Genomic DNA, 17260 nt, shown 5'->3' on the forward strand with positions numbered 1-17260 from the left:
TAGCACTTCTGAGCAGTCGTGCATTCCCCGCCTCGCCTCGGGTGTAGGGATTGCAAAAACAAAACTACACTGTCAAGACTGTGTAGTTTTGTTTTTATGGTTAGAGGCTCTACAATTCTCATGCTGGGATTGTCTAAAAAAACCTTACTCTGGATAAGGACGTCGTTCAAGAAGATTTCGTTGGGCTTAGCCCACTCCTACAGGCACTTTGAGAGATCAGGTTAGTAACACATTTCTCCTAAAGTAACAAGTATTTTATCAGTCAATAAGCCTAATGTGGTCTACTATCTGTGTTTGCTCATATGGGGTATAGATTTCAGACTATGGACATGGATCAAATAAATTCTCTAAAAAGATTATGTTTTAAATTTCAGGGGGTAAATTTTGATAATGTTCAGTAAAAAAGTTTTTACAGAATGTTGTTAAAGTTGATTTAAATTAAGGTTTGAAAAGTGCATGGAAACATCTGCTTAAATTAAAAACTCCTTTCTGGTCCGAGTGTTCAAGGTTATGCCACCAAGAGATAAACTGAGAAGCTCCAAGAATAGCTCTGATAAAATGCATATGGTATCAGCTAAGCGCTGATGACTTTTTAAGGGAATCAACTGCTAAGGTATCAATTACATGGCAGCTCTGGAACACTTGTCTGTTGTCATTCATATCTGGGAAGGTTATTTCTGGAACATGACATTTCAGATGCATACTTCCAATCCTAATTGTATGAAAAGCCTTATAAGATCAGATCTTCATCACCAAAATTTGCCTAGACAGTGAAATACATAAATTTTATGTGAACTCAATGACAATTATACTTAATTAAATGATTTCTAATCTATTCTAATGTCTTCAAATTTATGTATAAGCTTTCATACTGTTTATTTATATTGTAAGCTAATTTCTATGTATTTTAGCTGAGGTTCAAAACCTACAGTTGTAACGGAAGTAGATCTCAGTGAATTACATGTGAGAGATATTTTTTTTCACCTTCCTTTCAGAAAACTGCCATTGTGCTAGGACAAACTGTTGGCCATTTCTATCTAATTTTAACACATTTTCTCCCTTGAAGCTGAAAAGTTTGATAGAAGGCTGTTCTCTGTCAAGCTTGAACAAGTATCCAGATAACTAGTAGGGGCAATAAAAAGCAGGTCAAAATCCCAATATAATATCCACTGATTTCAATGAGAGAACTTGTCATGAAAAATTTTCACCCCTTTGAAAAGTAGCGTAAATGTGGCTTGTTGTGAAAGGAACTTCACCTTCTCATTAATCTTGAAGTCTGGAACTGACACAAAATCAGGTACAAAAGTCAAAGTAAACACCAGTAAATGTGTAAGATTAATTTGAAAAGATTATGAGGTTAACCATTTTTTAGTAAAACATGATATGCTCAGAGGAGTATTTTTTTAATGAGAAAAATTGTAACTTAGATATATGATATTAAGATACTAGCTAAGTTTTAAAAAACTGCAAATTTAAAACCTTGAGTTTAACATCACTGAATAAATATGTTCGTGCAAATGTAAAATACTTCTGATAGAAACTTTTTTTAGTAGCAGTATGCTATTTCAAAGTAGGATCTAGTGGCATAAGAGAAGGCAAACTATTTTTCTTTCAGATTTCACATGGGTCTGCAGTTGTTCAAACCATCAGTGTCAGTGGCTACCTTATACCCTAGCTCACATTTCGAAGGTGGTTGTCTCCCCATATTCAAAATTCCACTGAGATACTCTCTAAGAAAGAATAGTTTTATCTGCATGGTTCTGTGTAAAATGAAATTATTAGTTCCTTACAGACTGGATTTCAAAGAGAGCCTGCTGGCAACTTTTTAATTATTAAAAGCCAAAATAGATTTTAGACCTTCACATGTTAAGTTGCTGCTTACTGACCTAGTTCTCTTCCCACTGCAGAATGCAAATAATTTGCACTAACAAAATATTTTCAGATCATATCAAAGAACTTTTACATAGAGATTGTTTTCTCTTTAGATAAGGGAGATTAATGGAGAAATAGAGACTAGATGACCTGTACAAGGTCACACAATGAGTCAGGCAGAACTTCTGCTGCACATTTGTAATGCCAATTCACAGCTTTACTAAATATACGTTTCACATCCAACTCAGCTAAGCGTGCCCTAAGATTAACTTGCTATACAACTTTTCAAAACCTACATTTTTCCCCTTTTCCCCTTTCACCAGGTCAATGTGATTTAAAACTGATAAGTGTGAATTATTATGAGTACAGACATTTCTAATATCTAGCAAGAAGAATGTGTGCAGAGTAGCAATATGACCAGTGAAATCTAATTTTGTTTTTGTTGCTTTCAGAGTGCCTGTAAAGATGACGACAAAAGCACCAACATTTACGCAGCCGTTACAAAGTGTTGTGGCATTGGAGGGTAGTGCCGCAACCTTTGAGGCTCATATTAGTGGTAAGGTTTTGCTTCATTCTTGCAAGATTAATTTTTATTATTATTGTGGTTGATAACATTTATGCTGTGGAAGACAAATGAAAACACTTGTCATAGCTCATAATCTGAATGGGTAAAGATCAGTTGAAATACGTTGAAATATGAATGCATCCCCTCAGACAGTACCGGTTGGTTCTGTGAGGTGCTGTCAGATTTCCACAAACATACTTTACAAAGTTACAATGGTTCCCAGTCAATAGCCAATCATCCTGCCAATGAGACTGGTATTGCAAGTTCTCATGTATGTTACAGTTGTCAAAACTGGGGGAAAATAGCATAAAAAATGTATATACAGAAAAATGGGTACTGTTCAAATTAGGGACCTTCATATTGATGCAGAAAGTAGTCTTGCTTGGGTGATAATGAGACGGAATGAGAAACCAAGGTGCAAAAGTGAGGGCAAGTGCCAGTTCTTCGTTGACCTAGTGCTAAGCCTTATTTTGGTTAGGGCATGCTTCTCCTTCTGTGCCCTTGAGTTTAGTTAATTTCAGAGTTCTGACAGGTTAGAAGCACAAACTCTAGGTTCACATGGCCAATGAAGAGAGTAGCAAACTCTAATTTGCTAGGCAGTAGAGGTTTATATTGATCATGATAGTAGTACAATTCTGGATTAATATAATCTAAGTTGTTATTGCAATTTGAAGATGCACCCTCATTTTATATATATATTTATATAATTTTATTTAATTCTTTTTGCCAATCCACACAAAATGAAAACACCCTAGCATGTGGAAAAAAAACAAAACAAACATTCAAACCCTGAGACAACATTACCAGATAACCAACACTGTTCTAAGTGTGTCTCTGACCTCAGCAATGACTAAGTAGAAAAGGCACATGTCTTGCTGAGGGAATTATACTGTCTTACAGGCATTAGCAATGTGATGATCCACATACCATAAAATACTCTTCTGAGTCTGGAACTACACAGATGCTCTGTGACAGGTGCAAACACATGATCTGTCCAGCTATAAACCACTGACATCTATGGTCCACTGTGATTCATCACTTGGACCCTTTGGCCAGCACTGATTCACACAAGGTGTTTGAACACCTTCATTTCTGAAGACTAAATCTGTGATATTTTTTCATGTCATTTTTTGCTGTTTGGTCGTCTATCTTTCAGTTAATTGTCCTCACCCTCTCTTGTTGTCTGTACATTTATATGAAAAACTTTTATCAAATAAATCCACTGACCATTACAAACAAATACATAAATATGCCATCAGAAACAGTTAGGATGCTAATATTATGGCTCAATGTGTGATTTCAGCTCTTTTCATTTGTGTAATATCATGGAGTACTTAGGGAACTTGATTTTCCTACTTTGAGAAGATATTGTATTTTTTCTAACTGTATATACCATATTTACCATATTTTTATTTTAGTTCCAAATCTCATGTGAGGATATCTCTCATCAGATCTTACACACACTGTGGTATTTTGGAATACTTCTGCACAAAAAGCATTCACCAAGATTGACAAATTGGACTGTGGTTTAGTTTTTCTAATGCATAAAAAGTGACAGTTTTCTTTCTTGAACTAATTGTGTTAATAATGGCCTACACAGCTTTATTCCTGCTGCATTAGTCTGTCCTTCCCATCAGTCACGAACTATTAGGAACTTGAAATTCAAACTTTTGGTTTATCTCTGATGACTCATATATAAAGGGCAATGTTAAGTATTAATACAGAGCTGCCATTTGAATGTGAAAAGCCCGGTTAATCTAGGAATACCACGAAGAGTTTAGCAACTGCCTGAGATGCAATTTTGTGATCTGTAAGGTGAAACTGTACTGTATGGTATCAGACTGTGCATTAAGTGCCATATTGCAGAGGATTGATACCTGATAAAAATATCCAGTCTTTCTCTATGCACTCAGAAAGCACAGCACACTCAAACCCCATGATTCGGAAGCAGCAAATGCTGGAGCAGCTGGTGCATAATCATAGGGGTAGCTCTACCGGGTGAGCAGTGGCTGAGGGGAAATGAGACAGCATGTCACTGTCAAGAAGGTCTGCAGTGCAGCAGGTGTTAGAACTGTGCCCATCCTCATGTCTTCACAGTACTGATCAAGAAGTTCTGTTTCTTTGTTTGTTTTGTTTTGTTTTTGCTTTTTAAAGAATTAATGAGTACTCTGCTTGACTTTCTTTGAACCAATATTTTGTTGTATTACCCAATGCAAGCACTCTTTACATTCCACATACTGTTAAAAGCAGCACATATATATGTAGGTTATAGGTTGGCAATTCCCATCACTTACATCATTGTCAGGACAATTTAATAGAATTCAACTTCTTAAACAGTAAAGCTGAGACACTTCATGCTCATATTCTTCTTTTTTAGCAATAAATCTCAAAAAAACTTAAGTCATAGTGTAATATGGTATGTATAAAAGTAAATCCCTACTCCATATAAACCAGGCAAAAATAGCAATAATCTGAAGTTGATTGTATCTTTTAGTACCCAAGCTTTGTGGCATGGAACTCAGGTTCAGAGTTTCAAAATGGCTTCTAACTTTGGATCCCTTGAACATGACACTTTGAGAAATCAAAATAGCCTCATATTTAAAAAATATTTCCCTTGTTTGATTTACCCCACAAACCCGTGTTCACTAATCATGATGCCGCATAAAGAAAATAAAAGATGTTGACAATATTTCAAGAAATTCACTACCTTAATTTCTAATCTCCTCTAATATTAGCTGCATTTTCTCATTCAGTGTGTTTGTGTTTATATTTTACATGTGTGTAAAAATGTTTTTCAGCTACGAGTAAAACTTTCCTAAACATCTAGTGTGACTACAGTCCTTCCTCAACAGGATCGCCAGAAACTGCAGTCCACTCCTTATTCAAGCAATTTCCTGAATGCAGTTGCCAGTGCCCTTATCCTAATGTTCTATGTATTTTAAAGTCTTTTCTAAAAAAGAATTTCCTTTACTATTGTGTCACTGGAGGTATAATCATAAATCTGTGCCTATGCCATTGCTGTAACTGTGTATGCATGATCAAGTATTTTGGTGGTTTGGGACATACAGGATTTCATAGAATCTCAATCTCAATTTCTCTTTTTCTCTAGGTTTCCCAGTTCCTGAGGTGAGCTGGTATCGGGATGGCCAGGTTCTCTCTTCTGCAACTCTGCCTGGTGTGCAGATCTCGTTTAGTGATGGCCGCGCTAAACTGGTGATCCCCACCGTGACAGAAGCAAACAGTGGAAGATACACCGTACAAGCCACCAATGGATCTGGGCAAGCCACTAGTACTGCTGAGCTACTTGTAACAGGTATCAGGCAGCTAAAAAAAGATGTTCCTCTCTGCTAGTAACGTGAGAAAGGGAGCAATAGCAGAAGTGTCACAGATGATGAAAAAGGTTGGATGATCAGCAAAGAAATAAAAAAAAAAAAATTTTTTCTCAAGCAGCCTAGACTTCAGCATATATCCTCACCGATAATTTATAATAGCATCCTTCACACTTTAACTGTATAATCTTCATTTTGTAAACTCTTAATCAGAATTACAAACATCTGTCCTACCCCTGTATACTACTACTCATCTGATCTGTCGTATTGACTACATTCAAACCAGTCATAGAAGAAGGATAAAGTTCTGCAGAATGGAACCCTCAATGATATTTAGAAGAGTAACTCACTTATAGAGTCAGACACCCTCTGTGGTTATAATCAATGTACTTCTAATTCTAGAAACATTTCTAATCATGGACGTAATCAGAAATAACAGAAATGTTAAACATATGGAAAAAAGTTAAGGGTGCTTGTGCTTTGGCAAATCAACTTCTAATGTTTTGAATATTCGAGAAGGTCTCTGTCAGTAGCACATGAAGGAGAAATAGACCTTGTGCGCTTATAGTAAAGAAAATACCTAGCCCTTATAATTCTTTTAAACTTAAGTTATTATTTTCTATTTATTTCTTCAATAAAACTGCAGCTGCAACAGCTCCACCAAACTTCTCACAACGACTACAGAGCATGACTGCAAGGCAGGGAAGTCAAGTCCGTCTTGACGTGAGAGTGACTGGAATCCCTACACCTGTGGTGAAGTTTTATCGGGATGGAGTAGAAATTCAAAGCTCCCCCGATTTTCAAATTTTACAAGAAGGAGACCTTTATAGCCTAATAATTGCAGAAGCATATCCTGAAGACTCCGGTACCTATTCAGTAAATGCCACAAATAACATGGGACGTGCTACTTCAACAGCTGAATTGCTGATTCAAGGTAATGAAGCTGAGATTACAAAGTATAAAAATAAGAGTATTTGTTGTTATAATGGTACCATTATAATGCACCACTACATCAAAATTAATTTAAAACTTCTTTCTCAAGAGTTACTAATTTCTTATAAAAAAGCATTCTCTGGTGAAATTTGCCAAAGGTTGTTGTCTGAGAATTTAAAAGGACCCTTTATCCAACATAGGTCTTCTTTAATCTGAGGAATACCATAGAGAGAATCAAGAGTGGAATAGTTTCTGTTGTTCTCTCTTTGTTCAGCATATTTATCAAGGTTATATTTTTAATCTGGCTTTGGTAAAATAGATATATTACCCTACATAACTGTACATGGTCTTGTAAGTAAGCTGGGTAAAAATGACAAATGTTCTTAGAGGAGAATTATAATACTGAATCATTCTACCCAGAGAAGCCTCACTTGGATTTCATCTTTGTTAGACTTCCAGATTGCCTGTATAGTCATGTGGGGTCCAGGACTGATTCTGAAGAATCTGCAATAAATGTGTTTTTATTTATGTATGTTCTAATGACATAGTAATTCAGAAAGACAAATATTATTTTGATTTTTTTTTCACAATTATCATTCTATGGATATTGCAGGAAAAACAGATGACTGCTTTATTCTTTCTCCGTTGTTTATATACATTTTTATATAAATTGACCATTCATTTATTTCTGCAAATATTTATTGTTGCCATATGCAATTCTCCTGACCATATTTTCTCTTCCAAAAGGTGAGGAAGAAGCCGTTCCTGCTAAAAAGACAAAGACAATTGTTTCGACTGCTCAGATTTCACAAACAAGACAAGCCAGAATTGAAAAGGTATACTCTTCAAAAACAAAGGAGGTAAAGCTTAAACGTGAATGATTATGTCTACAGTATCTCAGACTTTTTTTCTTGGTTTCATTGCAGAAGATTGAAACCCACTTTGATGCCAGATCACTTACAAGTGTTGAAATGGTCATAGAAGGTGCAACAGCCCAACAGCTCCCACACAAAGCACCTCCACGAATGCCTCCCAGACCTACATCAAAATCACCAACCCCACCAATAATTGCTGCAAAAGCTCAAATGGCACGACAGCAATCACCGTCACCTGTAAGACAATCACCATCACCTGTAAGACATGTCAGAGCACCAACACCCTCACCAGTAAGGTAAACCTCATTATTCTTTCAAATAATAGGTTTTGAATCACTTCCACCACCAGCAGAAATGCAATTGAGAGAAATGAAAATACACTGACTTAATATCGACTATGAGTTTATTCTGACTGTGAGTTATAAAATGCTGTATTTGACATTGCTAAAAAAGAAGTATGTACCTCCCTTCTGTAAATTTTCAATCCCATATGGAAGAAGAAATTCGTTTAGAGAATAAATCCCTTTTGGCTATTTTACATACAACTGAAGAAGCACACAAAGCTCCAGGCTCGTGATGAAAGAAGAAAACAGTTGGGCAGTTGTCCTTTGATGATTATTTTATACAAACAGAGAAAAGAGCAATGACACTTTGATGAGTGGCAAACAGAATGGAAGAATATATTAAAAATGTTCAATGTATGTGCTCGTAATGACTTCAGAAATCACGTTTGGAATGTAGGCAGGGTGAATGTGGTTATGGAAAATGAAATCTAGCTCTGCTGTGTAAAGGGTCTTGAGGAGGAAGGTGAGTGATTTGAAGAGCAGGACCTGTGGTCTGGGAGACCCTGGTAGGTGTATGCTGAGAGACAGGTAAAGAGATAATTGTTTCAGAAGTCCTGTAGTCCCAGCATCCCAAAGCAATATCTCCAAGCTCAGCAGAACCCCATCTAAATTGCCAATACTAGATGTGCTGATGAATTTTGCCCCAATGAGAATAACTTGCAAGTACAGACAAAAATGAATTGAGGCTAGCTACCAATAACAAAGACGCTAGGTGAAAGAATAATTCAATAGCGCCATCTAGAGTGCATGTGGAACTAGAAGTCCCGTTCTGCTATGCTAGTCAAACCACTCCTAGACCATTACATTAGGAAATAAATCTAAAAGTTAATGTGATGCTGCTGCCCCCTACTGCTGTAACAGTAGTGCAACATTTATGAACGTTATCTGGGAAATGAGGCATAATATCTCCAAGAAAATGTAAGTTAGAAAGCCTGTGAAAGCATTTTGAAAAGGCCTTTTATGTCATTCCTATTAGGAGAACGAAGACAGAGGAAATAGAGACTAATAATATATTTTTATATTTAAATATATGTGCTTGTGTGAAATGCACTTTGAGATTTGCCCTTATTTCAACTTGGAAATCTAAGCTACTAAAACAATGTGGTTATAGTGATGAGTAGGAAAAGAATACACATTAGGTATAATTTTAAAAATAGGTGTATGTAATTTTCAAGTGTAGCATCTCAAAAGCTTAATTTATTACACTATATTAATACTATATCTTGTCATTAGGTCCGTTTCTCCTGCTGGAAGAATCTCCACCTCTCCTATTAGACCAGTGAAATCTCCATCGCCAATCCGTAAAACACAGGTAGTGACAACAGCTGGGGCTGAAGTCCTTCCTCCTTGGAAACAGGAAGGATACAGTGCAACCACTGAAGCCCAGGTGAAGGAAACCAGAGTATCTACAAGTGCTACCCAAATAAGAACAGAAGAAAGATGGGAGGGGAGATACGGGGTCCAAGAACAAGTTACCTTTAGTGGTGGCACCGCTGGTGAGGTTGCAGCTAGTGCTAAAGAGGTAAAGTCTATTTTTGGAAAGAACATTGTTTTTGCTCTGTGTGTGGACTCACTACTGCTGAATCTGAGAGGCTGTGTATAAAGACTTGGGTGTAACTGCTGTTGAGAGAGTCCTGCTGCAAATCTTTGTTTGACTGCAGTGTTCTTTCTATGTACTTGTTTTGTGCTTCTTTTGAGTGTATGCAAAACATGAAGAAATGTCTTCTGATGTGACTAATTTAGGTGAGAAAGGACAGTGAAAAAACAGCAGCTGTTGCTACAGTTGTTGCTGCTGTGGATCAAGCCATGGTGAGAGAGCCAGCTCCAAGTGTTGTAGAACAAACTGCTAAAAGGACAGCAATGACTGCAGTACATGTTCAGCCTGTTCAGGAGCAGGTAGAAGTAGAACACAGACATTCAATGATTTCCCCTTTATCCCTTCATCCAACATGCAAACAAAGCATGATTCAATGTGAAGAATTAACAAGCTATTACCACAAAAGCATGCATACTCATATAGAGCATCTGGACTGTAAAGGAATGCTCATGGATCACTTATTCCATCACTTCCCTTCATAGCAGGATTGAACTAATTATTCTTAAACTTTTTCTAAGTTTAAGAATGCCTTCTATGAAAGTGATCCTGTATTTTCCCTTGTCAGTTATTTTCTAACATTTTTCATACCCTGATGAAGTCTTTCCTCTAATGTCTTATTTATACTTTCCCCACTAGAAATAAAATAATTCTCCCTTAGTATTTTTCCTTCACTTGCATTCCTATCTTATTTTTCCTTCTTTTCATGATCAATTTGTTAAAATTAATTTTAAGGCTTTGGTTTTTTGTTTGTCTGTTACTACAAAAATCAGATGAGAAAGGAGGCAACGGTAGTACTTACCAGTGATAGAGCTACAAAACAAACAGTAATATCAAGATCTAGAGAAGGAATTGTTACTTCACAAGAACAAAGGCACATCTCTCATGAAAAGGTGAATACAGATGTTACCCACAATTTTCATACCCTATCTTATTTGAAAAAAAAAAAAAAAAAAACCAAATATGAAGAAGACAAGCCTATGAACAATGAAAATGACATCCAGTGAAATTATTTTCTCCTTTGATATTTTTTCATTCTTCTAGTTTACATTGCTATCATTCTCCTGCCCCTCCTTGGTGATGTCTTTCCTTTTTTTTTTCCTTTTTTAAATTTCATTTCCACAGTTAATACTTAAGAATGTGATATATAACTTTCTGAAAATTTAACTTAGAAAAAAAACTATTTTTTATGTTAAATTTTCATATGTTTCTAAGCTTGTAGCCTGCTTTGTTTGTTGGCAGCACAGTGGGTCAAAATAAGGAGGAAAAACTCATTCTGCATTGAAATCAGTTTTGACAATACTAGCAAGTGATTTGGGATTCAGGTTATTTTAGCATATGTTTTATAAGATAAATTGATTTAATGGAATATCAGCTTTTGCAGAGAAATGTTACATTTGCATTCTGAAATGCTGAAATGTGAGGAAGAAACTGTAACCCATGAGTACTGAGAAACAAAAACCCACCTGGACAGAAAATTACATGCTTGAGTTCAGGTTACATCTGGACTTCTTTGCAAAATGAAACTTACCTAAAACTTGCTTTAAATATCCTACACTTTTTCAAAGTGATTATGATGCAGAACAGTTTTTCTCTGATCCAATTTCTTTTATTACTGCTTTCACTAGCAAAACAAGCATTTTTTCAATGTTCTATGATTTTTATGTTAAATGCATATACATTTTATAAAAGGGTTATTTATGTTGTTAGCATTGTTTTCAGACTAGATGATTTTGAAATCCAGATTTGGACATTTTTCCTCTCTTTATTTTGTGTTTATTTTTTTTCTTTCGTATCCTCTTTTCCAAATTTACAGAAAATCACATACCTTATATTTTGAACAATATATAATTTTAAATTCCATATTTGTAAACATCCAGGTAAGAAAAGAACCAGAGAAAACTCCAGTGCCCACAGTAATAATTGCCACAGACAAAGCCAAAGAACAAGAAAGAATATCAAGAGCTAGAGAAGTATCTTCCAGACATGAGCAAGTGCACATTGCTCATGAAAAGGTGAGTAAAGACGTTATAGATTTTTATACTCTAACAAGTTTATAATACGTCATTCCTCATCAGATGTCCTCTGCTTCTTTATGAAGAGGTCACAAAGTGAAAACTTTATTAAACAACCTATCCAGATATAGGCCCAGCTTTGCTGCTCCAGATCTACTGAATTCGTATCAGCTCTGTTTACAGAGGAAGAATGTAGCTCTAGGTCCTGTGAGGATTATAGCTTTTATTGCCAATTTCATTTGATGATTAATGACCTTTGCTTTTCGTCTGAAAGCAGATTTATGAAGATAATTGTAAAGGTTAATTATCATGATAGGATAATCCTTATTTACATGTTCAGATGGATTTAATGAATTTCATATTTGTGTGAGGACTGAATGCACCTGCTAGATCATATTCTGGAACTATTGTTCATTGAAGTAACCAATGAAATAGTTCCATGTACTGATGGAAATAAATTAAGTCAATAATACTCATTTTTATTCAATCTTTTTCTACAAAACATAGCAATAATATAGTACAATTGACCAAAAGTGTCTTCTGTAGTTCACACACAGATTAATGCAATATATTAATGGTTTTGAATGGACTTGGTTCAGCTAGCATGTAAAATAGGGTACAACTTGGACTGTACAAAGGAATTATTCCATTTCAGCAGTAATGTTTTTTGTATTGATATTTGTATTGATATACATTCTGAAATCTTGTCCCAATTTCATGAAAAACTGTGTAATTTTGATGACAGACATTATTGATTACTATTATTTTTCTTTACCATAAAAACTAGATAAGAAAGGAAGATGTGAAACCTTCTGTACCTAAGGTAGTAATTACCACTGATAAACCTAAACCACCGGTCATAATATCGAAAAGTAAAGAAGGAATTGCTACCAAACAAGAACAAGTGAGCATAACCCATGAAAAGGTGAATAGCACTATAAAAACCTTATTTGTTTTGTTATCCTCTAGTCTATGCAAATAGTTTCTTTCCCTGAACAAATACTAACTATACATTTACAGCTCATTTTTTTCTAAGATTTATTCCACTTACAAACTTTTGGGACTGCTATTAATTAGATTATATTATTCCACCTCTCTTCCTCTGCTAAATGCCTTCATTAATAGGATGCCCATAATTATTTTTGACTGACTTGTGGAATGGACTGACTGACTCCTGAATTTTAACTTTTTTTTTTTTTTTAAATCATGACTTCTATTTAAATAGGTGTCAGGGAGTAACAATACTTATCAGTATACATTTAATACAGAGCTGTCTGCAGTGCACAAGGTTGTAACCCCTTAATTTACCTTCCCTGTTCCCATTCCAAAAAAGCTTTTCCATTGTTCAAGTATCTTTCAAGATAACTGAAACTTTTATTTCTGCTGTAATAATTAGATTAAAAAGGAAGCTAAGAAAACTACTGTAGTTCCGAAAATAATTGCCACTGATAAAACCAGTGCACCAGTCACAGTGTCCAGAACTAGAGAAGAAATTACAGCCAAGAAAGAACAAATTCATCTAGCTTATGATCAGGTGAATACAGCTGTTGCAGATGTGAAATACGCTGTTACAACTTGTCTTATCTGCAAAACTCACCTTTTAAGACCTACTTGAGTACAATAGAATGTATTCAAATTAATTTGTGATAATATGCCTGTTAGGTGGGTTGATGTCAAGTAATAAAGTCAGTGTGATTAATTAAGTTTCTAGTGATACCAAGATTGATGCCTCACCCTGTTAGGAAATGCCACTTTTAAGACTACATTCAGATATCTCTGTGAAAGCTTACTTACTACCAATGACTTTCAAGTAGTGTTTACTTGTCCAAATTTCTGACTCAGAAATCTTTTTTTATACAAGCGGATTCCTTGCAATTTTATGGTTGTCAGATTAAACAACTTATCTATATTAAGGCTGGGATTGTATTGTTCTTTGTACAATGAAAACTTTAACATCAATTCAGTTCTGTCCAGTTTATTATTTCTGACAATCAGACACTTGTTGACACTGCTTTGTTCCAGTAGGATTACCATAGTAGAAAAGTTTTTCTACTGTAGTACAGCTAGGAACTCTTATCTATGGCAGAACACTACAGTTGCAAATAGCTTTTACTTAAAGTCTATCTACTTTGTTAGAAACAGTATGGTACATTCATGCAGTACTGTTATAAAATATAATTTAAAGATCATGGCATTTGAAGATGACTAAAAGGAATCAGAATGCAAAAAGGTCACAACTAATTGGTAGAAGATGTGAATTGAGAACCAAATTCAAGCTGGTATAAACAACAATTTTGAAATTGGCAGCAAACTGAACTGAGGTCCCTGTTACCTAAACACTAATGAAATAATTAAACATGTTTGTAAACAATCATATTTTGGCCTTGCTTAAGTCAACTTATTTTAATGCAATAATAATTTTGAAATCAACATTAAATTATAAATTAGTTGTGGAGGTTTTTTTGTCATCCAAAAGGCATATGTTTCATATGCTGTGTTGCTACAGAGGACATCCAGGCCAGTTACAGCAATAATAATATACAGTAGGACTAATCATCCTAATATCTACTGTTCAATGACTGGACAGAAGTTTGCACCCTGATAACATTGAAGCTGACGTTATTCATTGGTTATCAGAAAAAAAAAAAAAAAAAAAGGTCCTGATAAAAGTACATTATTTCCAATTTCTCAGAAAGCATAGATTTCATTGTTTAGTAAAGTAATTTAAAATAGATTAGCATCTGAATTTACAGATATGCTTGCAGTAGATATTTCTATGGATATATTCCTTTGTAAATACATTTGTATCAGATGCCAGACATTTCACACATTTTTAGTAGCATCTAACTGTTATATGGAGTTGATGAGCATGCTGACTTTAAAATTGTGTATACATAATTGTGTATACAACATACCTGTTGTACTCACTGAAAGTAGTCATAAATGTGACTATAAAGTATTAAAAATGCACTTGCATAGAAATATTGATATTCATAAAGCATTCAAGCATAGTTATGTTCTGAATTTGTGTAGACAGCTTGGAAAAAATATGTCTATATTTGAATCTACTGACTCTGAAGTGTATGGGTGAACATATTTGATGTTTGTTATTTCTTTTGCATATCTTTGTATGGAATGCACTATCTCTTTGTCTTGAATATACTTTACTGAGCAGTATGTGCCAAGTAAAATATAAATATTTGTCAAATATGCTAGCGGTTAGTATAATGATGAGTATCTGTATAAATTCTGCCCATGTTATTTGTAGATTGAAGCTGGAAAAAGGGCTGAAGCTGTAGCTACAGTTGTTGCAGCTGTTGATCAGGCACGTGTTAGATTACCCTGGGAACCAGAGCAAGCAGATGAAGCTTATGTCAAGCAGAAAGGTTTGGAATATGGATATAAGGAGCATGCTGTAAGAGAACATGTTTCTGAGGCACCAGCAGAACATCAGGTTGTCACTAAAGAAGTTAAAACTGTCTATGTTCCTCCTGAGAAACATATTTCAGCTGCTGAAAAGAAGGAAGTTCATGTATCAACAGAGGTTAGATTCTGTTTATGTTGCATTCTTTTCCAAAAACTATGTCCTGATTAAATCTGTTTCAGTTTGGAGAACAGCATCACATTCTCAACAACCTTTTCATTGCTTCATGTAGATTAAAAGAGACACAGAAACCAAGATAGAGAAAACAATTCATATAGAACACCCGCGACCCCGCACAGCAAGTCCTCACTTCACAGTCTCCAAAATTGCAGTTCCGAAACCAGATCATACATATGAGGTAAGAAGTGAAAACAGTGTATGTAAGGAGAACAGCATGCTCATTTATAATAACCACTAGCCACCCATTTTTCTCTTCCTCCAAATCCAGTACGGTGCTTTCTCGAGAAGAAGGGTTGTATGTTCTCTACAGTTGTTGTTGTTGTCATCTTCTTTGACTAATAAAGAGTAATGCTGTAAACAAACACACAAACTGCTAAAATGTGATGTGTAACTATTACTGGTTTAAAGAAGATTATAACATATATAAGGATTCTGCTTCAATATTTTGCCATGCGGTGAAACCATAAACACTTTTCATACAACTTACATTTTTTAGAGCAGAAATATCCCTTTTCAAGCTTACTATTTGCATCACTTCACTAGCACATTGATAACAGCGCTTTCTTCTTTGCAGATTAGCACGTGCTAAGCTATTTATAAAAAAAAAATCCAAACTGCATTATATCACACTGTTTTTAGTGTTGTATTTTCCATTCATCTGACCCCTTCACATAATATTAAAAGTTCACAGTTAATCTCTCATTCAAGCAAACCTTTTCTCCTCCTCTCGACTTTAAGAATGAGCTGTTTTTTTCTCAAACATAATTAAACACTATAAACTTAATAAATATTTCTCTATAGATTTATGCGTTTTCCAAATTTATTACACCTGCAATAACATTTTGAAATCTCTTCAGGTATTTTAATGCATGCCATTTATATAATTAGAGGTATAGTTTGATGTAGAATCTATCAAACTGATAAAATGGAAAGTTAAGGCCTAAAGTAAACAAATCTAGAGGACTTTTTACAAGTTTCACTTAAGAGTTTCTTGACTGTTCAAAGATCAAATTCTAAAGTAAAAACTGATAAAATATTTGAATATTAGCCAAATAGGAATAATAATGGAGGGATTTTACATCTCCATTACTCTACTACTGGAATCCAAACCTACAAGTCATTTTTATAGATATACCTTTTGCAGCATCGACAAAGGAACAAGGGGAGCAACTGTTACATATACAACCTGCTGAAGAAATACACTATGCCTTCTCTGAAAATAAGAAAACTACAAACTGCAACCCTTTCTCTTCTATTCTGTAGGTTTCAATAGCAGGGTCTGCCATGGCTACTCTGGAAAAAGAGCTATCAGCTACTTCCGCTGTGCAAAAGATCACCAAGCCTGTGAAACCACCTCAGCTAAAGCCACATGAAGTCAGGATAAAAGCAGAGCCAGTTGCACCTCCACAGTTTCCCTTTGCAGAGACTACTGAGACCTATAAGAGTCATTATGATGTTGAGACTAAAAAAGAGACAGGTGTAAGCATTAAAGGTGAAGCAGCGCGGGAAGATCACTTGGTGTTGCAGAAAGAAGGCGAAGCAAAGGTATGTCGTTAAGCAAATTTCAATCTCTCGGACTTTTATCTTTAAAAATGAAGTATAGCTTATTTGCTATTTCCTCCTTGCAGTTTTCTCACTTTTACAACATTTGACTGACTTTTATTTCTTTGCTGTTTAGCTCAAAATCTACTAAGGACCTAATATTTACCTTTCTAATTTCTTTTCTTACTTAATTCTGCTGTTTATTTCCTTGGCTTTATTAATTATGTTTTAAACAACCTAGGTGACAGAAACTGCCAGAGTTCCTGTGCCTACAGAAAGCCCTGCTACTCCACCCACCTTAGTCTGGGTAAGGAATTTTTATGTAGATTAAGGGAGTTACACTATGTTTACAACCATTTTGTATTGTGATTTTTTTTTAATCTTTGAAAACTTGACTGTGAACATTTGGTTTTATTTAATCTTTTTACCCTGTATTAGACTTACTCAGCCATACGCTTAATCTCTTATACAAACTACCCTGAATGTGTGTTATGGGGGTGAGTGTTCACAATCATGTAACACAGTAGGTTGACCTTTGATGTTCTGAAAAAAAATTCTCACCATGATCTGGAATAAACATCAAGCTA

The 17260-nt window shown here is 35.1% G+C and overlaps 1 protein-coding gene across 1 annotated transcript in view; it reads left to right on the forward strand.

The window, feature by feature from the left end:
* LOC106029845 (titin) overlaps positions 1-17260 on the forward strand; it is a 244523-nt gene continuing 227263 nt past the window's right edge. Inside the window, exons 1-16 of the mRNA XM_066999168.1 lie at positions 1-220; positions 2325-2428; positions 5547-5750; positions 6413-6700; positions 7447-7535; positions 7626-7870; positions 9152-9440; positions 9662-9814; positions 10286-10405; positions 11393-11527; positions 12315-12452; positions 12924-13061; positions 14796-15071; positions 15184-15309; positions 16395-16676; positions 16915-16980. Of these exons, the coding sequence (XP_066855269.1) occupies positions 2338-2428; positions 5547-5750; positions 6413-6700; positions 7447-7535; positions 7626-7870; positions 9152-9440; positions 9662-9814; positions 10286-10405; positions 11393-11527; positions 12315-12452; positions 12924-13061; positions 14796-15071; positions 15184-15309; positions 16395-16676; positions 16915-16980 (2640 nt within the window). The 5' untranslated portion in view covers positions 1-220; positions 2325-2337. The remainder of the gene's footprint in view (positions 221-2324; positions 2429-5546; positions 5751-6412; positions 6701-7446; positions 7536-7625; positions 7871-9151; positions 9441-9661; positions 9815-10285; positions 10406-11392; positions 11528-12314; positions 12453-12923; positions 13062-14795; positions 15072-15183; positions 15310-16394; positions 16677-16914; positions 16981-17260) is intronic.

This window comes from Anser cygnoides, chromosome 6, assembly GCF_040182565.1.
Source record: "Anser cygnoides isolate HZ-2024a breed goose chromosome 6, Taihu_goose_T2T_genome, whole genome shotgun sequence".
NCBI classification, from domain to species: domain Eukaryota; kingdom Metazoa; phylum Chordata; class Aves; order Anseriformes; family Anatidae; genus Anser; species Anser cygnoides.